At 41.6% G+C, this 22238-nt stretch overlaps 1 protein-coding gene across 4 annotated transcripts in view; it reads left to right on the top strand.

The window, feature by feature from the left end:
* Positions 1-1405: 1405 nt before the first annotated feature.
* TRAPPC8 (trafficking protein particle complex subunit 8) overlaps positions 1406-22238 on the top strand; it is a 107021-nt gene continuing 86188 nt past the window's right edge. For 3 of the 4 annotated variants that reach the window (XM_003830340.7, XM_034943948.3, XM_034943949.3), the window contains exons 1-4: positions 1407-2084; positions 7025-7219; positions 20833-20922; positions 22049-22223. In XM_003830340.7, coding sequence (XP_003830388.3) covers positions 1928-2084; positions 7025-7219; positions 20833-20922; positions 22049-22223 — 617 coding nt within the window. In that variant the 5' untranslated portion in view covers positions 1407-1927. Of the gene's footprint in view, positions 2085-7024; positions 7220-20832; positions 20923-22048; positions 22224-22238 lie in introns of all 4 variants that reach the window. The other variant, XM_034943947.3, reaches the window with a different exon arrangement.

Raw genomic sequence — 22238 nt, 5'->3', positions numbered from 1 at the left:
CTTATCTTTACGGGTGGCCACCCCAGCCCGCCAGACACAAATGCCTATCTGATTGTTCCCCTACCCCATTTTGTCTGTTATCTTATGAAAAATGCAGACACCCACATTCTTCCTCTGCCCATTTTATGTCATCTTATGTAAAAAATGCAGATTCACTGAGCCAGACAAAGGCAAGAATTACTATTTTCTCCTACCGCCCCCTTACATGAAAACAGTGTGCTTCTCAATATCCCGCCCTTTCCCCTTTAAATTTGGAGCACTCAAAATCATCTTCGAAGAACGGCATAGACCTGTTTCCTGGGCTCGTCCTTAACTTTGGCAAATAAATCTCCTAAAGTGATGGACTCTCTTATAAATTAATCTGTAGCCAAGGCATGTCATCAATATGTCCTACTGTGCCTTCCTACCTCCCATTTATCAACTTACATGAGAAGCACACATCTTACTTGTCATAAATTATTACCATAGTGAAAACCTGAGAGTGTCAAGAAGTCGAAAAATTTGAGACATTGACGTTGGGGAAGACTCCTTTAATTAAAGCACCATAAAATCATCATAGAATGATACATTTTTCCTTGCCTTATATTTTTGGCATGCAAAACAGAAGGAGCTCCAACAATTGAGTGACACATTAGTAAAATTCTTTTCATTCATTTCTACTTACAAGGCACACACCATTGACCTCACCCCGTCACCCCCCTTTAAAACAATCTTTGACCCGCGCCCCCCCCCCCCCCCGCCCTTTAAAGCAATCTTTGAAAAGTTAGGAATGAAAGCCGGTTCAGGACAGTACACAGTACACAAACACTGGCTTCCCCTACCTCCACCACCAGCAAGTAAACATCCTAGCACAGTGTAAAAAGGAAGAGGCTGAGGACGAACCACGCGGACATTTGCAGGCACACCCTTTCCCTGCGACCAACAAAACTGCAGTAGCGCAATTACACTCGAGGGAATTGCAGCACTCACAACAGCACACATTCTGTTCAATGGTTGAGTCCACATAAAGTGACAGTCCGTTTCTAAAAGCATGGCTGTATTTAAAGGACACATGGTCTGTTCAGGTCCGCTTCAGCGAAACCCCAAGCACTTCCGAGAGATCCACTCCCTCTCCCCGAGCAGGTGCCACTAGCTGCTCCGCCGGCGAGCGTAGGAAGCAGCGCGACCAACCAAATCGGTTGCCCACAACAGCCAGGGAGAGAGCCTTAGGGACGTCAAAAAGGCCAAACTGCGTGGGAAGCGAGCGTGCGCCTCCATCACCACGACAGCACTCGTCTCGAGGATCCACCTGCCGCTAGTAGGTCGCTCTCAGCTCTGCTCTGCTAAGGGCGAGCTTGAGAACCTGGCCTACAGTTGCTCACCTTCCCCCGCCCCCGCCCCCGCCCCCGCCCACCGCACTTGTAGCCCCGCCCCGCCCAGGGAGCTTCCGTCACAACACTTCCGGCTCCAGCCTCCCAACCGGCCTCCGTCGCTTTTCACTTCCCTCTCCTCAGCTCTCTTCCCTTGCCCCTACCGTCTCCTTTAACACAGTCACGTGAGGGACGCGCGCGGGGGCAGCTGGGAGTAGTACTGCCGGTTGGTCAGGGTTCGGCCTCAACATGGCGGTTCCGGCCGGGCAGTGACCAAGGTTTTGCCGTCCGAAGGACTAAGTGGTGACTGTCGGCGTCTCCACCTATCGGGGTGGAATGCGAGCACGCGGGGACGAGCGCTGAGAAGCGGCGGTGACGGGAAGGGGGGGTCAGTGGATTGTGCCCCAGAAACCGAAGCGGCGGCGTCTGTTCCTTCTACTTGTTTCTAGGCTCCAGTGCGTTCGGGGCCCCGCCCGGCCGGGCCAGGCCGGCGGGCGGCGGCGGTAGTTGCTGCAGCCGCAGGATAACCTCGCAGGGTGGGCCGGAGGGCGGGCGCCGCCGCCGCCTGTGCCGCGGCGATGGCCCAGTGTGTACAATCAGTGCAGGAGCTAATCCCGGACTCCTTCGTCCCCTGTGTCGCTGCGCTGTGCAGCGACGAAGCCGAGCGGCTCACTCGTCTCAATCACCTCAGCTTCGCGGAGCTGCTTAAGCCCTTCTCCCGCCTCACTTCCGAGGGTATGTGGTATCCTCCCTTTTCCAGTGGGCTCCCGCAAAGCCGTGGTCGGGAGAAGGAAGTTGCGGGCGGGCAGGGAAGAGAAGGGCAGTGTTTACGTCCTGGAGCCGGTACCGTGGCGTCTGGGGCTGTGGCCCCGCGGTGCTCCGGGGGCGGCTGGAGGAGGGACCGTGAGGTTGTCAAGACAGCGCAGTCCTAAGCTCCAGTTTCTCTGGGCACTTCCTTTCTTCCTCGGACAACCTAGGTCGTTAAGTAATTGGTGCAAAGATAAACGTGAGTCTTCGAGAACGGCATTGAGACTGTTCTTCACGGCCATAGCGAAGGAATTAGGCACTTGCAAAGCAGCTAAGGTAGGAAAATGCTGCCTCTTAGACCGACAGGGTCTGAGTAAGGAAGACCTGTCATCCTCCCTTGGATGTTAAACTGGACTTTCAAAGTAGTTGTGGATGTTATTACATTCTTGTAGCGTTGAGGGTCATCTCTGTCTGAACTACCGTGTAGCTGTTTTACTAATATATTCTTAGCTATACGGTATTTTGCTTAACCTCTCAAGAAAATTAAAAGTATTATAAGAAGAATAAAACTTGAAGCAGCTTTTTGCCCTAAGGAAGAGGAAGCAAGCCCAAGTTGTGGTTAATTTAACCTGGATATTTGGAGTTATCTATAGTTATAGGGATGGAAATGTCTTCTGTTGTTAATGAATGTCTTGTTAAGAAGCTACCCGTTTTCTCCAGTTTTGGATTTTTTTATTAGGAGAAAATAATGTGGTAAAGCTTCAAGCATGTTTTAGCCAATATCTTGCAAACAACAAAGTCCAAATAAAGTTTTTTTGTTAAGGTCGGTAAGAACTGAAGGGTTTCATAATAAACCTGTGTCAGGCAAACGACTGTGATGTTTGTTAGCTTAATATGACTTATCCACAAAAAAAATCAGTGCTGTACCATTTTTGCGCTACCATGTTTTTTGGGAGAATAGTTCCATTATAAATTAGCTTTTGTTTTTAGCGGAGAGAGGGAGCTGTCCAAAAAAACAAAGTTTGGAAACTTTTGGATTTTCTTTAGCCTGTATCGTAGCCATCAGTCTCAGTTCCTTCAGTGTTGGACTTAAGAGCAACAAAATGCCCTACGTTTTTTATTTTTTATTTATTTATTTATTTTGAGATGGAGTTTCGCTCTTGTTGCCCAGACTGGAGTGCAGTGGCGCAATCTCGGCTCACTGCAACCTCCGCTTCCAAGGTTCAAGCAATTCTGCCTCAGCCTCCCTGGTAGCTGGGATTACAGGCATGCGCCACCACGCCTGGCTAATTTTGTATTTTTAGTAGAGACGGGGTTTCTCTATGTTGGTCAGGCTGGTTTTGAACTCCCAACCTCAGGTGATCCGCCTGCCAAGGCCTCTCAAAGTGTTGGGATTACAGGCATGAGCCATCGCGCCTGGCCTAGCCTGTTTTCTTTGTACAGTTTTATATGCTGGGTAAAAGCATAAAAGATGTCATTTTCAAAATACATTTTATTTATTTATTTATTTATTTATTTATTTATTTATTTATTTATGAGACGGAGCCTCTCTCTGTTGCCCAGCAGGCTGGAGTGCAGTAGTGTGATCTCAGCTCTCGTTGCCCAGGCTGGAGTACAATGGTGTGGTCTCGGCTCAGTGCAACCTCTGCCTCCCGGGTTCAAGCGATTCTCCTGCCTCAGCCTCCAGAGTAGCTGGGATTACAGGCACGCGCCACCATGCCCGGCTAATTTTGTATTTTTAGTAGAGACGGGGTTTCACCACGTTGGCCAGGCTGGTCTTGAACTCCTGACCTCTGGTGATCCGCCCGCCTCGACCTACCAAAGTGCTGGGATTACAGGTGTGAGCCACTGCGCCCAGCTATGAAGCAACTTTAAGGAAAATACTTGTCCAATATGTTCCTAAGGATATCAGAAATGCACCATAGTTTTTTTGTTTGTTTGTTTTTTTTTTTTTTGGTTTCTCTGCTGCATAATTAGACTGACTGGGAAGTTTAGGGAGAGAGGCTGGTATGTTTATTTAAGTTAGAAAACATAACAGTTATAGAAGAATGCAGATAATACAAGAAACATCCACCTCCCCACTACCCAGAACTAACAAATATTAACCCTCCATCATATTTGCTTTTTATCTTTTCTTTAAAAAAAAAAAATCAAACATTATAGGACAGACTTCCCAGGTTGAAGTTTTCTTTCTACCTTATCTTAGTCTCTTTTCTTTCCTTCCTTTTATAGGCAACCACTATCATAGAATTTGCATGTACCATTTTTTTTTTTTTTTTTTGAAAGGGAGTCTCTGTCGCCCAGGCTGGAGTGCAGTGGCGCAATCTTGGCTCACTGCAACTTCTGCCTCCTGGTTTCAAGTGATTCTCTAGCCTCAGCCTTCCAAATAGCTGGGAATACAGGCGCTTGCCACCACGTCTGGCTAATTTTTGTATTTTAGTAGAGATGGGGGTTTCACCTTGTTGGCCAGGCTGGTCTCGAACTCCGGACCTCAAGTGTTCGCCCGCTTCAGCCTCCCAAAAGTGCTGGGATTACAAAAGTGAGACACCATGCCCGGCTGCATGTATACTTTTTGTGTATCTATATTTATATTTACAATATAAATACACATTTGTACCACATACAGTATTTTAAAAATGTTTTTGAGTCTTATTTTTTTAGTAAAAAATATTAGAAATCAATAGAACACATAGGAAATGTAGAAAAGTTTGTATGCATATAACTTTATTTAAAATATAGGCAGGCCTTGATTTTGGTATAAGGCATTTTCCATTGAGAAGAATGTGTCATTCTTTATTTGTAGGTACCCAGACCACTTTCCCAAAGTTGCCTCTTATTTGTATGTGATAATAACCCATGGTGCAGTTGAAGTAGGTGATGTTGTATCTGCTGCTGCTGCTATACCGCCTTCATTATGTATTGTTGAGCATGGTGCTCAGTGCTTTGCAATTACTGTCTAACAATAGTTCACCTAAATCCCTAAAATGATCCCGTGAAATAGATAGTAATCACATGTGCAGATGAAGAATTTGAAGCACAGAAGGGTTAAGTTGTTCAGAGTAACCCAGTTGATAAGTAATGGGTTGGGATTTAAATTAAGGTCCAACTCCAAAAGCTGGGTCCTCAATCATTATAATGGACTCCTTTTTTTTTTTTTTTTTTTGAGACGGAGTCTCGCTCTGTTGCCCAGGCTGGAGTGCAGTGGCGCGATCTCAGCTCACTGTAAGCTCCGCCTGCCGGGTTCACACCATTCTCCTGCTTCAGCCTCCCAAGTAGCTGGGACTATAGGTGCTCACCACCACGCCCGGCTAATTTTTTATGTTTTTAGTAGAGACAGGGTTTCACCGTGTTAGCCAGGATGGTCTCGGTCTCCTGACCTCGTGATCTGCCCGCCTTGGCCTCCCAAAGTGCTGGGATTACAGGTGTGAGCCACTGCGCCCGGCGTTTTTTTTGTTTTTTGTTTTTGAGACGGAGTCTCACTCTGTCGCCCAGGCTGGAATGCAGTGGCGCAATCTTGGCTCACTGCAACCCTCCGCCTTGGCTCACTGCAGCCTCCGCATTCAAGTGATTCTCCTGCCTCAGCGTCCCCAGTAGCTGGGATTACAGGCGCCCGCCACCATGCCTGGCTACTTTTTGTATTTTTAGTAGAGACGAGGTTTCACTATGTTGGCCAGGCTGGTCTCGAACTCCTGACCTCAGGTGATCCACCCACCTCGACCTACCAAAGTGCTGGGATTACAGGCGTGAGCCACTGTGCCCAGCCCTGTAATGGACTGCTTTTAATGCTACTGTGGAACATTTTGTCTGATTATGTGAAAAAATATGCTCACATTTTGTTCTGTGGACTGTGGACACTGTCTTCTTGCTATAATTGCCTCAGAACCTATTCCCTGTCCTGAAGCTCTGAACTACTTACTGGTTATAAATTGTATAGGCTGAAACAAGGACTATAGGACGGTGGAGGCAGAAAGTATTAGGGTGGTAAAAGGGATCTGGACATTGTTTTTTTGTTTTTGTTTTTTTTTTTTTTTTTGAGACCAAGTCTCACTCTGTCACCCAAGCTAGAGTGCAGCAGTGCAATCTCGGCTGACTGCAACCTCCGCCTCCCGGATTCAAGCAATTCTCCTGCCTCAGCCTCCTGAGTAGCTGGGATTACAGGCGCCCGCCACCATACCCAGCTAATTTTTTGTATTTTTACTAGAGACAAGGTTTTGCCATGTTGGCCAGGCTTGTCTCCAACTCCTGACTTCAAGCTGTCTGTCTCGGCCTCCCAAAGTGCTGTGATTATAGGCGTGAGCCACCGCACCTGGCCAGAGTTTTTTTTTTAAGTAGACTCTATTTTTAAGACCAGTTTTAGATTAATGGCAAATTTGAGCAGAAAGTACAGAGAGTTTCTACATACCTCTTGGCCCTGCACATGCACAGCCTCCACCACAGCATCGTGCACTGGTGTGGGCATTGATTTTTATGAGAGTGAAAAAGAGGCTAAGAATGCAGGCCAACTAGGGAAAGAAGAGGGAAGCTCAAGTGCAACATTTTAACTCCCCTTTCTTTTTCCTTTTACTGTTTCTAGTGTTAATACCACAGACCTTACGCTGCCTTGGACCAGCTTTAGTGTGAGGTGAGAATTAGGGAAGTGGTATGGATAGTAGTTGGTTTCTGGCAACTTCAAACATAGGAAAGGAGAGGACCTACAGTAAGCTGAGCAGTAGTGAGAGGGGAAGGAATCCTGCGGTTAATAAACTGTCTAGCCCTTTTGGTATATGAGGGAATGTTGTCAACCATTTATATTTCTGGAAGAACGTTCCACTTAGAATTGCTGGCTTCTGGTTTGTACATCCTTTTTGTTTGTAAACCATCAGCCCAATTTTGGGTTATTATGCATTGTATAGAATTAATTTCAAGTTTTTTTCTTTTTTTCTTTAAAGTTCACATGAGAGATCCTAATAATCAACTTCACGTAATTAAAAATTTGAAGATAGCAGTAAGCAACATTGTCACCCAGCCACCTCAGCCTGGAGCCATCCGGAAGCTTTTGAATGATGTTGTTTCTGGCAGTCAGCCTGCAGAAGGATTAGTAGCTAATGTGATTACAGCAGGAGATTATGACCTTAACATCAGTGGTATGTAACAAGGTTTATTGTTATTTTTTGAGTGAAATTTCGTTTTGTTAGAAAAAGCGATTCTATGACTTGGGAGATGATCAACATGTATTTAAGAGCTTACTAAGTGCTAGGGCCTGAGAATACAATGTTGAAAACAGTCCTAGGAACTTTGCCTATTTATTATTTTAGGACCTAAAGTAGTATCTAGAACATATGCATAATAAATATTTGTTGAATGAAAGAACTAACAGTAAATTAAAAAAATTCTTTTGTGACATAAGTAATATTATAATTAAATAAGCATTAAGTTTATTGTATTTTTATCTTGCTTGGTGTTAAGTGGAGGAAATGTTTATAAAATGCGTAAATATGTAATCTGTTGTGAGTACGTCTTTAACTTGAATGGTAAATGTTTTCATAACAAGATTGGTAGGTAAAATCATATATGTACATATGTATTTTATTTTTTAAATTAAATTTTTATAGAGATAGGGGGTCTCATTATGTTCCCCAGGCTGGTCTTAAACTCCTGACCTCAAGTGATCCTCCTGTGTTTTATTTTTTAAATTAAATTTTTATAGAGATAGGGAGTCTCATTATGTTCCCCAGGCTGGTGTTAAACTCCTGACCTCAAGTGATCCTCCTGCTTAGCTTCCCAAGTGCTGGGATTACAGGTGTGAGCCAGTGTTCCCAGCCTGAAATTATATATTAATATGTAAAGTGAATTAGAAGTATTTGGTCTAACTGTTTTCCAATATTAAAAAGTCTTAATTGACATGGGGTAGATATTTTAGAGGGAAAATATTCAAAGTACATCATCACATTAACATATTTCAGCAGTCTAATAAAGTAATCTTTTTAGGCCAGGATAGTTTATAATCTAATACTTTAATACTTCCTAATTTCATATTTAAAGATTTTCCTAAGCAGCCAGGCGTGGTGGCTTACCCCTGTAATCCCAGCACTTTGGGAGGCCGAGGCAGGCGGATCACTTGAGGTCAGGAGTTCAAGACCAGCCTGACCAACATAGTGAAACCCCGTCTCTACTAAAAATACAAAAATTAGCTGGGTGTGGTGGCAGGTGCCTGTAATCCCAGCTACTTGGGAGGCCAAGGCAGAAGAATCGCTTGAACCCGGGAGGCAGAGGTTGCAGTGAGCCAAGATGGCACCATGGCACTCCAGCCTGAGCAACAGAGCGAGACTCTGTTTAAAAAAAAAAAAAAAAGTTTTTCCTAAACATATGCAGAGAATTTGAAACAGGCATATGTTAGGTCACCAAGTTAGTTGTTTGCTCTTGTATAGTTAAAAATATTTGTAGAATTATTTCGTTTAAGTGTTCTGTATTTTTTTCTTTTTTCTTTGCCTTTAGTTTTAATTCCAGCAAGATGAGTCAACTTGATAATTTTAAGTTGAGAATATTATGGTTATCTTTACCAGTCAAAAAAATCTGAATTTCTTAACAGTTCCTAGCATCTTTTCAATATGAAGCAAAAATTTGGGTATTTCTTGGAGAAAGGAATAGAATTTGAACTGTTATTTTTCTCTCATCAGTGTTGTAGTGTGAAGGGCAATGAATCAAATGCCAGAGTGTCCAAGTTTTTATACTACCATAGTCATTAGTTAATTAGATAACCTGAATAAGTCACTTAGTGTTTCTTTTTATTTTTATTTATAGTATTTTTTGTGACAGGGTCTCACTCTGTCAACCAGGCTGGAGTGCAGTGGTGCTATCACAGTTCACTGTAGCCTCAACCTCCCTGGGCTCAGGTGATCCTCTCACCTCAGCCTACCAACTATGCCAGGCTAATATGTTTTTTTAAAAGAGACAAGGTCTCTCTCTGTCACACAGGCTGGAGTGTAGTGGTGTAATCATTGCTCATTGCAGCCTTGAACTCCTGGACTTATGCGATCTTCTCACCTCAGCCTCCCAAGTAATTAGGACTATAGCTGCACACCACCATGCTTGGCTAATTTTTAAATTTTTTTGTAGAGACAGGGTCTCACTATGTTCAAGTGATCCTCTCACCCTGGCCTCTCAAAGTGTTGAGATTACAGGCATGAGCCACCATGCCCAGCCAAGTCACTTAGTGTTTCTGAGACTCTGTTTCCACCTCTGAAAACAGGAGTTTGGCTGGATTCTTTTCTTTTTTTTTTTTTTCTCACTTTTTTTGAGACGGAGTCTCACTCTTGTCACCCAGGCTGGAGTGTGGTGGCATGATCTCGGCTCACTGAAACCTCCACCTCCCGGGTTCGAGAGATTCTCCTGCCTCAGCCTCCCGAGTATCTGGGATTACAGGTGCCCACCACCACGCCCAGCTAATTTTTTGTATTTTTAGAGGTGATGGAGTTTCATCATGTTGGCCAGGCTGGTTTCGAACTCCTGACCTCAACTGATCCACCTGCCTCAGCCTCCCAAAGTGCTGGGATTACAGGCGTGAGCCACCACTCCTGGCCTGGCTGGATTCTTTCTTAAGGCCTCTCGTAGACCTTTATATGTGATTCTGTTTTGCAGGATCTTAACAAGTTTGTTAGCCATGCAACAAATATTTATTGATTTCTGCTGTGTGCTTTGTATTGAGATACAGAGATGAACAACACATGCTTTAAAGTTTATAATCTGGTAGGGAGACAAACGTGTTAATCAGTAATCATAGTAAGGTCTAATTTATAATACGTTAATATCACAATACATTGTAATAGAGCTGTGGCATATCTGGTATGCCAAAAGTGCTAAAGGGGCACAGAGAGGGATTACCTATCATATTTAAAAAACAAAAATATCTTTTTGTCTTATATTTATTTCTTTTATTTTTTTTCTTATTTTTAAGAGACAGGGTCTTATTCTATCACCCTATCTAAGGCTGGTGTGCAGTGGTATGATCATAGCTCACTGTAACCTTGAACTCTTGAGCTCAAGGGGTCATCCCATCTCAGCCTCCTGAGTAGGTGGGACTATAGGTGTGTACTATGCTTGGTTAATTAAAATTTGTGTGTGTGTGTGTGTGTGTGTGTGTGTGTAGAGATAAGGTCTCGCTGTGTTTATTAGCAGGCTGGTCTTGAACTTCTGGCCTCAAGCGATCCTCCTACCTTGGCCTCCCAAAGTGCTGGGATTGCAGTTGTGAGCCACTGTGCCTGGCCTATGTATTTTTTATTTTATTTAATTTAAATTTAATTTAATTTAATTTTTTTGAGTCAGAGTCTCACTCTTTTGCCCAGGCTGGAGTGTAGTGGCACGATCTTGGCTCACTGCAACCTCTTCCTCCTGGGTTCACACGATTCTTCTGCCTCAGCCTCCTGAGTTTCTGGGACTGCAGGTGTGCACCACCACACCCGGCTAATTTTTGTATTTTTAATAAGAGACGGGGTTTCACCATGTTGGCCACGTTTGTCTAAAACTCCTGACCTCAAGTGATCTGCCTGCTTTGGCCTCCCAGAGTGCTGGGATTACAAGCATGAGTGACCAGGTCCACTCATTTGCTGTGTTGCCTAGGCTGGTCTCAAACCCCCGGCCTCAAGCAGCCACCTCTCAAAGTGCTGAGATGACAGGAATGAGTTCAAATGCTGACCAAAAGTATCTTTTTCATACTGCAAATATTTTGCTAACCTCCAAAGCCCATATACCTGTTACTTTTAATTTATTAAGGCCAGGCATAGTCGCTCAGGCCTCTAATCCCAGCGCTTTGGGAAGCTAAGGTGGGAGGATCACTTGAGGCCAGGAATTCAAGACCAGCCTGGGTAACATATTGAGACCCCATCTGAAGAAAATTAAAAAAAAAAAATTAGCTGGTGGCTGGGCATGGTGGCTCACGCCTGTAATCCCAGCACTTTGGGAGGCTGAGACGGGTGGATCACTTGAGGTCAGGAGTTCCAGACCAGCCTGGCCAACACAGTGAAACCCTGTCTCTACTAAAAATTCAAAAATTAGCCAGCAGCGGGCACCTGTAGTCCCAGCTACTTGGAAGGCTGTGGCAGGAGAATCGCTTGAACCTGGGAGGCAGAGGTTGCAGTCAGCCGAGATCACACCACTGCACTCCAGCCTGGGCAACAGAGTGAGTCTCAAAAAAAAAAAAATTAGTTGGGTGTGGTGGTGTATACCTGTAGTCCCAGCTAATCAGGAGGCTGAGGTGAGAAGACTGCTTGAGCCTGCGACGTCAAGGGTGCAAAAAGCTGTGATTGCGCAACTGCACTCCAACCTAGGTGACAGAGCAAGACCCTGCCTCAAAAGAAAAATAAATTTATCAAAATGATATGTGTACATAGACAAAATGATAAAAAGACTTAAAGGAAAAAACAACAGTGATCTGTACCTTGCCCCACCAATTTCTGTAGTCTTTTCCTCGGGTATTGATTATGTGCTTCTAAGTAATATTTTTATATGGCTGTCTATGGCGTAATAAGTTTTAAATTTAAATAAATTTTATTTATTGACTTCTCATTATCATTGATAAGGATTTGGCTTAATTACTCTCCATCCTTTCCACTCCATCTCATAGTTTTTGGTTAATATTCACTGCTTATAATATGACTAAATGTCATTCACTTCTTCACTGCTTAGCCAATTATTGGGCTTTCTGATACAGTATTTTGTGTTTTCAGGAGTTAGTAATTGTCTTTTTAAAAACATCTTGTGGTGGCTCACGCCTGTAATCCCAGCACTTTGGGAGGCTGAATCACCTGAGGTCAGGAGTTCAAGACCAGCCTGACTAAAATGGTGAAACCCTGTTTCTACTAAAAATACAGAAAATCAGCTGGGCGTGGTGGCACACTCCTGTAATCCCAGCTGCTTGAACCTGGGAGGCGGAGGTTGCAGTAAGCCGAGATCCCACCATTGCACTCCAGCTTGGACAACAAGAGCGAAACTCTGTCTCAAAAAAAAAAAAACCAAAACAAAACATCTTGCTCAGTTCTTTGTGTCTATTGCTAGTTTCTCAGACTTCTTCAACTGTATTTTCTACTCGAGAGATTAATTTGTCAAATAACCCATTTATCAATAGCTCCTTCAAGAAATCTCTATTGTTACTGCATATATTCTCATTAAGGATGATATTCCTATGTGGTAAAAATTGGTCCTTGGGGGACAAAAAAATCTTAGCTATTACAGTGGTCTGTGGCTCTCCAAAGGGTCTCCATGCATAAATAGATACACAATACAATTGTGGTGTTATTTTAAAAAATACTTTAATCGGGGGAAAGGATTGATTAGAAAAAAGCTGTAAAACACAGAGAATATAATGAAATAAAAGCCGGGAAATGGTGTTCAATTTTATGTCGGACTGGTTGCTGTCCGAGGCCCACTCCACAGCTGTCATCCTGAGGATTTCCTTCCCTTCACTTCTCTGTAGTATTTCATTTATATATATTTTGTGTGTATTTCCTTAGTATGGTGAAGGACATCTCTAGTAGCTTCCTGAGAAAGGGTGCATGGAAAATAAAATTTTTGAGGAATGAATGTTGGAAAATGTTCTTATTTTATATACTTGATTGATGGTTTGACTGTGTACATTGTTAGTTATAAATCATTTCCTCAGAATTGATCCACTTTCTTTTAGCTTCAAGCATTGCTCTTAAAAAAGCTAGAGGCCATTATATGTATTACCCCCAGCCCTCCAGCTGTTAGAAGTTTTTGAAGGTCTTCATCCCTGCTATTTTGAAATTTCACGTTGGGGTTTATAACTCCTTTTTCACTTATTTTACTGAGTAGCTTCTTTTGACAGTCTGGTTATACACTTTTTAGCCCTGAGAAACTGTCTTGTATTCTTTCTTTGTTAATTTCTCCCTTATTGTTCTCTCTGTTCTTTCTGAAACTACTGTTAGTTGGATGTAGAACTTCCTGAGTTGATCCTCTAATGTTCTTTTTTTCTAAAATTGTCTATCTCTGTCTTTTTATTTTTCTGGGTATGAATATCCTTGACTTTATCTTCTGATCCTTCTATTGAAGTTTTAATGTTTGGTGTCTTTTTGGGGTTTTTTTGGAGCTATTTTCTTCTCTAGATTTTCCTTTATTGTGACATGCTATTAAGATTTTATGTTATAGTGTCTTAACTCTGAAGAGAGTAATAAATTGTTGTTGGCTGTTTGTTTTTTTAAGTTTTCTTCTATCCTGTGCCCTTTTTTTCATTCGTATTATTTTTATTTGTTTTGATTTTTTTCATGTTGGACACTTACCTCAAATGTTTGGTTAGACCAGGCATTATTTTCTATTTCAAATTGAGGCATTAAAACCCTGACTGAGTATAAGAAAGCTTATCAGCTAGTAGACTTCTTTATTGGGTGGTAAGGCTAAGAATAGGTTTAAGGGTTGCCCGATTTTTATTACTTATAGTTTTTTTCTTTGAGGCCATTTAGTTTATCCAGAGAAGGATTCTGAAATCTGCTCTCTGGCTGTGTCCTGGGCCTTTTTTTTCTATTAATGTGGTTTGGCATATCATTTATAGGAACAACATAGTTATGATTTGGTTGTGGGAAATTGTTTTATCTAATTATATTACTTGCATTCTCAGATCCCTGCCAACATCTCCTCATATGGGAGGATTGATTGCTATTTGCATTTAAAAGCAGGTGGAGGCAATTACTATAGCTTAACTCTTCAGGCGGATTTTTTTTTTTTTTTTTTTTTTTTGAGACGGAGTTTCGCTCTTGTTGCCCAGGCTGGAGTGCAGTGGTGCAATCTTGGCTCACTGCAACCTCCACGTCCCGGGTTCAAGCGATTCTCCTGCTTCAGGCAGATTTAAAAGAATTAGTATTATTAGTTGTATATTTAGTAGAGACAGAGTTTCATGATGTTGGCCAGGCTGGTCTTGAACTCCTGGACTCAAGTGATCCACCTGCCTTGGCCTCCCAAAGTGCTGGGATTACAGGTGTGAGCCACCACTCCTGGCCTTTTTTTTTTTTTTTCGGTGGGGAGGGATAGAGTCTTGCTCTTTCGCCCAGGCTGGAGTGCACTGGCGCGATCTTGGCTCACTGCAACCTCTGCCTCCTAGTTCAAGCAGTTCTCCCTACCTCAGCCTCCCAAGTAGCTGGGATTACAGGCGCCCACCACGACACCCAACTAATTTCTGTATTTTTTTTTTGAGACGGATTCTTGCTCTTGTTGCCCAGGCTGGAGTGCAATGGCGCGACCTCGGCTCACTGCAACCTCTGCCTCCCAAGTTCAAGCAATTCTCCTGCCTCAGCCTCCCAAGTAGCTGGGATTACAGGCACCCGCCACCACGCCTGGCTGATTTTTTGTATTTTTAGTAGAGATGAGGTTTCACCACGTTGGCCAGGCTGGTCTCAAACTGCTGACATCAGGTGATCCACCCATCTCAGCCTCCTAAAGTGCTGGGATTATAGGCATGAACCACCACGCCTGGCTAATTTTTGTATTTTTTTAGTAGAGGCAGAGTTTTGCCATGTTGGCCAGGCTTGTCTTGAACTCCTGACCTCAGGTGATCCTCCTGCCTTGGCCTCCCAAAGTGCTGGGATTACAGGCATGAGCCACCACACCCGGCCTTATTATTTTTAGAACTAGAGATAGGGTCTCACTAAGTTGCCCAGAGTGGTCTCGAACTCCTGGGCTTAAATAGGATTAAACTACACACCAGAAGAAAACAGTTTTTTTTTTTTTAGCTTCTTTCCCTTTTACTGAAAGGCACCTCCTTTCAGTTTTATTTTTATGTTGGCCATGAAGACTGAGAAGGAGATATGATGAAGTACTACGTTAATTTTAGTAAAATTTCATTATAACAGAATAATACTCTTTGGAGATCATAGAAAAGTGATTTTATCCATTTTAATAAGGTATTAATTCTTATATATTCAGATGTATGCTTCTAATTTTCACCATTAATGTGAGTCAGCATACTTTTCATTCATTCTGTTAAAGAAATAGATGTTAGATATTTACCTCATAAGCTTAACAGTGCCGTGTTTTCTTCAGATCGGTCATTTAAAGCTGCTATTCCTTGGTACAGTAATTGGAAAGACACATTGATGGAGTTGAAAGTCTTTGTTATATACAGGGATTTCTTGTGATGGTTTCAGTTTTCTAGATTTTTCTCACCTACTTCGTTTCTATTGTCTTTTTTTCCCACTTAGGTACTGTTTTGTATTTGTCCCAATTGACATGTCTAATTTTTCTAAAATGAGGAAGGTCTAATGTATCTATTTTTTTCAACTTTTGTTATCTATTTTATCATCCATTATCCTGTTTACTCTTAACAGCATTATCTGTTAAATCCAAGCATAGTCTTTGAATGGTATATTTTGGGATGCATCTTATTTTAAAAGGAAGGAAGACCATATTACCCTTCCTTACCAAAACAGTACATTCTGCATGTTTTTGTTTTGTTTTGTTTTGAGGCAGGGTCTCATTATGTCACCCACGCTGGAGTTCAGTGGCTCTGTCTTGGCTTACTGCAACCTCTGCCTCCTGGTCTCAAGCGATCCTCCTACCTCAGCCTCCCGAGTAGCGGGGACTACAGGTGTGGGCTACCATGCCCGGTTAATTTTGCATTTTTTGTAGAGATGAGGTTTTCTCATGTTGCCCAGGCTGGTCTCGAACTCCTGGGCTCAAGTGATCAGCCTGCCTCGGCTTCCCAAAGTGCTGGGATTACAGGCGTGAGCCACTGAACGTGGCCAGAAAACTTTAGTAGGAAAACATGGTTGCTATTTCAATTCCAAAGAAAGAACATGTAGAGATGGAAAGGGATATGAGGAAAATAGTGATTTTTATCCCAAGATAAGTCCAAGAAAATTTTTTGTTTTTTGTTTGTTCGTTTTGAGACAGGGTCTTGCTCTGTCGCTGCCCAGGCTGGAGGGCAGTGGCACCATCTTGGCTCACTGCAGCTTTGACCTCCTGGGTTCAAGCGATCTTCCCACCTCAGCCTCTCGAGTAGCCAGCGCTACAGCCTCATGTCCCACTCCCGACTAATTTTTGTACTTTTTGTAGAGACAGGGTTTGCTATGTTTCCCAGGCTGGTCTCCAACTCCTGGGCTCAAGTGATCCCTCCACCTCAGCCTCCCAAAGTGCTGGGATTACAGGCATGAGCCACCACGCCCAGCCACAAGCTACCAGTTACTACTAGTATTTAGAAAGTTATTGCAATTTAAGAGTATGTCTGTGTATGTCTGTATGTGTATGTATTTTGCTTTTTAATTTATTTTTAATTATGTATACATTCACATAGTTTCAAACTCAAAACTATATAAAGCAAGATACAGAGAAGGCTTGTCCTCTATTCATGTCCCTTCTTTTTTTTCCCCTCAAACACATAGACCTTACTTTACTTAAAACAGGATAAAAATCTAATTACAGTTACTCTTTTAGTACTTTTATGATGAACTTTAAGAAAAAATGACAGTTTTGGGTTACATTATTCTTTTGTCTTAAAGAGGCAGAAGCACTCATGTAATATAGTTTTCAAAAGATCTTTTGCATAATTAGGGGGAACAACTGATAAATTTGATTTTATTCAATTTTCAGGCAATAAGAAAGTGACATAAACATATTGAATTTCCCCTTCATTTCTTCCTCTAAATATATATATAATTGGATAACCTCATCCTAAGAGTAGAACCCAGATACAAGAAAATCGAAGCGTAATAAATGAAATATGTAATCACATTCCATTTTCCAGAAGGTGAGATGAGAAAGCTACATTATACATTGCAGAAAGCTCTGAGGCTGACAATGTGGATTAGAGGCTTTTCTGACCAAATCAAATCTCAAAGATAACTTTTTTTTTTTTTTTTTTTTTTTGAGACGGAGTCTTGCTCTGTCATCCAGGCTGGAGTAGTACAGTGATGCGATCTCGGCTCACTGCAACCTCCACCTCTCGAGTTCAAGTGATTCTCTTGCCTCAGCCTCCGAGTAGCTGGGATTACAGGCATGCGTCACCCCGCCCACCCAGATAATTTTGTATTTTTAGTAGAGACAGGGTTTCTCCATGTTGGTCAGGCTGGTCTGGAACTCCCCACCTCAGGTAATCCGCCTGCCTCGGCCTCCCAAAGTGTTGGGATTACAGGCGTGAGCCACTGTGCCTGACCTAAAGATCTCTTTATTCACAGCACTTGGTCGATCCCTCTCCTTTCTTATCTCCCTTCTTTCTCTTCTCTCTTGTATAGATAATTAAATGTAGTAGATTTATTCTATTACTTCTCTTTGAAACTATAAGCAAATATAGGTATGGCTCTTCATATTTTCCTTTTCTTGCACAAAAATGCATACTTTTCTGCTGTCGCTTTTTTCACTTAATATATCTGGAAGAGCACTTCATTGTAATATGTAGAGATTTTTCCCCTTTCTTTTACAGCTGCTAATGTATCTTTTTAATGGTTAGGCCATAATTTATTTAACTACACCTCAAGAGAATGCTGGGACTAAAGACGTGCACCACCATGCCCAGCTAATTTTTTTTTTTTTTTTTTTTTGAAACGGAGTGTCGCTCTAACATGTTGCCCAGGCTGGAGTGCAGTGGCGTGATCTCGGCTCACTGCAACCTCTGTCTCCTGGGTTCAAGCGATTGTCCTGCCTCAGTCTCCCTAGTAGCTGGGATTACAGGTGGATGCCACGATGCCCAGCTAATTTTTGCATTTTTAGTAGAGACAGGGTTCTACCATGTTGGTCGAGGCTGATTTCGAACTCCTGATGTCACGTGATCCGCCTGCCTCGGCCTCCCAAAGTGTTGGGATTACAGGTGTGAGCCACTGTGCCTGGCCATTTTTTTGTATTTTTTTTTAGTAGAGATGGGGTTTCACCATGTTGCCTAGCTAGTCTCAAATTCCTGAGCTCAATCGATCTGCCTGCCTCAGCCTCCCAAAGTGCTAGGATTACAGGCATGAGCCACTGCTTCAGTCCTAGTTCCTCTTTTATAAGAATGAACATGAAGCAGCTGGTATTGCATGAACATGAAATTGTTACAGTAGTAACTCTTCTAATTAGACTATGTAGGATATATGGGTCATTCTCATGAGACATCTGTTGTCCATCATGAACTGTTGTTCATCAGTTTTCTCCTGATGAGCGTGTGTGTTTTCTAGTCTTTCAGTGTCATTACAGATAGTGTTGCTAAGAAGAGCTATTTTGGAAGATCTGCTTTGTTCAGAACTTTCCACCTCCACCATGAAACAAACCCAATTTCATATGACTATAATTTATCTGTCATTTGTTTAATTCAGGAAACATTGAAGCAACAAAGTAAATAGAAAAAATAATTTTAAAAGGTGGAGATAGTAATTTCCTTGTATATGTGGAGATCCCTTTCTATTTAACGATAATTTTCATTATGTATTTCTTATTTTCTTATCATTGGTGCTACATATGCATTAAATTTCCAGGTAGACTTACTTTGACTGAGTTGGGGAGAAGGGTAGGTGTTCGTGGTGGGTGACAAGATTAGTTTCCTATTTGTGTGTTTCATTCTCCAATTTTTGCCTTTTTTTTAAATGTAGATTGTAATGTTTTCTGGGAATGTTTTCCTCTTTTATTTTTATTTTATTTTATATTTTTTGAGACAGGGTCTCACTCCTGTCGCCCAGGCTGGAGTGCAGTGGCACGTTCTCATCTAACTGCAGCCTTGAATTCCTGGGCTCAGGTGATCCTCCCACCTCAGCCTCTCGAATAGCTGGGACTACAGGCATGCATCACAATACCTGGCTAATTTTTTGTATTTCTTTTAGTAGAGATGGGGTTTCGCCATGTATCCCAGGCTGGTCTCAAACTCCTGGGCTCAAGCAGTCCACTCACCTCAGCCTCCCAAAGTGTTAGGATTATTATTATTATTTTATTTATTTATTTATTTATTTTGAGACTGAGTCTCACTCTATTGCCCAGGCTGGAGTACAGTGACGCCATCTCAGCTCACAGCAACCTCCACCTCCTGGGTTCAAGTGATTCTCCTGCCTCAGCCCCCCGAATAGCTGGGATTGCATGAGGGCGCCACCATGCCTGGCTAATTTTTGTATTTTTAGTAGAGATGGGGTTTCACCATGTTGGCTAGGCTGGTCTCGAACTCCTGACCTTAAGTGATCCGCCTGCCTTGACCTCCCAAAGTGCTGGGACTACAGGCGTGAGCCACCGCACCCAGCCTCCAAAGTGTTAGGATTATAGGTGTGAAACACCATGCTCTGCCCATTTCCTCTTTTATAACGATGAACATGAAATCGTGATAGTAGTTGCTCTCCTAATCAGACTATATGTAATATATGGGTCATTCTCATGAGGCATTTGCTGGAGTTAAAATATCTGTATATTTGGCACCAGGTTAGAATGCTATTTGGTTAAGATGAATGGCTTTGTCGTCAGCCCTAACAGTTGTTTAATATAGTATTATAATATAAGCAGAAAGAATATATTTGCTGTTTTCAGTGGTTAAGATGAAAGCAAAAGGAATATAAGATTTGATATATCAGCATAAATCAGCATTAGAATGGAGTCCTTTTAGTAAAACTGTGATATAGATAATCTGCTTAAAACCTAGTGAAACCACTAAGTTTTACGTAAGTTCAAATAAAAAGAATAATTGTGATACAAAATACTTGATGTGGAACAACAGAGAGTTGACTTTTAAGAATCACATTATATACATTTATACAAACAATGAAAATACACTTCTTTGTATTTGATTGTAAGGTAAATGTACTTCGAAATTTCATTTAAGAGGCTTTGTTACTGTCATATTCAAGTAATCAAATTACAAAGTAAGATTTATCAACCATACCACCATTTACATTTTGAACTAGATAATTCTTTATTGTGGGGGCTGTCTTGTCTTGTGAGATGTTTTGCATTATTCCTGACCTCTTTGATGCCAGTAGCATAAGCCACCTACCCCAGAACTGATAACGAAAAATATCTTGAGACGTTGCCAGATGTTTCCTGGGGGTCAAAATCATGCTCAGTTGAGAACCTCTATGCTAAGTGTTATTTTTGAAAAAGATCTACTTATGGCAGTGTGACTAGTGGCAGGGTCACAGAACTTGAGTTCTAAAGAAATAATCTTTTTACTCATGTAGGTAATATTTAGAGCATTAATAGGTAAGTAGGTTGTGGGAACACTAGGTTTGGGAATAATTCAATTTTATTTTTGCAAATATATATACTCATGAATATATGAATATATTCTTGTGTGAATATATTCTTGTGAATGGCTTAAAAGGTGTGTGTACATATATATTCAGTTTATTATTATTATTTTGAGACGGAGTCTCATTCTGTCACCCAGGCTGGAGTGTAGTGGTGTGATTTCAGCTCACTTCAACCCCCACCTCCCGGGTTCAAGCAATTCTACTGCCTCAGCCTCCTGAGTAGCTGGGATTACAGTCACGTGCCACCATGCCCGGCTAATTTTTGTATTTTTAGTAGAGACACGAGGTTTCGCCATGTTGACCAGGCTGGTCTCGAACTCCTGACCTCACGTGATCCACCCACCTTGGCCTCCCAAAGTGCTGGGATTACAGGCCTGAGCCACCGTGCCAGGCCCTATACACATTTTATATATACACACATGTACATCTGAAAGCACAGGTGAAAAATGCTTGTTTACTGTTAGAAATTTTTTTTATACCTTTTAGGAATATGGACTTGAAATTTTGTCTGTTGTAAACTGATTCTATTGAATAATTTTAACTGTTTTGTATATTGTTAATTTTAGCCACTACTCCATGGTTTGAGTCTTACAGAGAAACCTTTCTTCAGTCGATGCCAGCATCGGATCATGAATTTCTGAACCACTATTTAGCATGTATCCTTTGACATTTATGTTCTCCTGAAATCAAATATTATGGAAGTTATTAATCTCAGAAATAGTTAATGAAGGCAAAATTGTTGAAGATACAGAGAATAGATAAATTATTTTTTATAGATTGACAATACACGGAGTCTTGTTATTTTGTTAAATGGCCTCCTAGATACAGGACTGCTATAACAATTTTTTAATCAATTTAGTTTTTGATTATAAAATAAGACTACAGAGGGCTTGCTTATTTTTCTTTAGCCCCCTAGCTTGAATATTTCATGCTTAATAACTTTTTTAGCCATTTTAGAAAGAAAATGTAAACAATGTTAACTGCTTTTGCTGATTGCCTCAGAATTGACTGCTTATCCTAAGACTCATGAAAAATAATTTTGGATATTTTTAGTAATTTTTTAATGGGTTTTTTTAATGATTGTGGCTTAGTTTTCTTAATGCGGTTACTGACGAAAGTTAAGAGGTAGGATGAAATTTGTAACTGCAGTGAGAATGGAGAGAAGCAAGATGCAGCAGAATTCATTTCTGTTGAAGTTGTACAGTTGTCCATTTTTATTTTTATGAGTTTCCTTGTTATATATATATATTAATGGCCCAAAAAACTGTCAACAAAAAAAATCTGTTAGAATTATCTGGAGTATTGAATTATTTGGAGTGTTGGAGAAATTATTTTGTGCTTGCAATTAAAACCAATGAAATTGGATTTTTTTTTTTTTTTTTGCTGTGAAAATACCGCTGGGCACAGTGGCTCATGCCTATAATCCTAGCACTTTGGGAGGCTGAGGCGGGCGGGTTACCTGAGGTCAGGAGTTCAAGACCAGCCTGGCCAACATGGTGAAACCCCGTCTTTACAAAAAATATAAAAAATTAGCTGGGTGCAGTGGCTTGCGCCTATAATCCCAGCTACTCTGGAGGCTGAGGCAGGAGAATCACTTGAACCTGGGAGGCGGAGGTTGCGTTGAGTCGAGATCACACCACTGCTCTCCAGCCTGGGCTACAGAGTGAGACTTTGTCTCAGAAAAAAACAAACAAACAAAAAAAAACCTCCAGTTTATCTCAGTAGGACAATATTTATCATTGAGTAATAAGCGATAATTACCTTAATAATATGGTTTACAAGGTATGTTGGTAGCGTCATCTAGTGAAGCTGAACCTGTGGAACAGTTTTCAAAGTTGTCACAAGAACAGCATCGAATTCAGCACAACAGTGATTATTCCTACCCCAAGTGGTTTATACCAAATACACTTAAATACTATGTACTTTTACATGATGTAAGTGCAGGAGATGAACAGAGGTAAGTTTTTATTTT

This window comes from Pan paniscus, chromosome 17 (assembly GCF_029289425.2).
Source record: "Pan paniscus chromosome 17, NHGRI_mPanPan1-v2.0_pri, whole genome shotgun sequence".
In the NCBI taxonomy this organism is placed as follows: Eukaryota; Metazoa; Chordata; class Mammalia; order Primates; family Hominidae; genus Pan; species Pan paniscus.
This window is presented reverse-complemented; position numbering and strand designations above follow the sequence as displayed.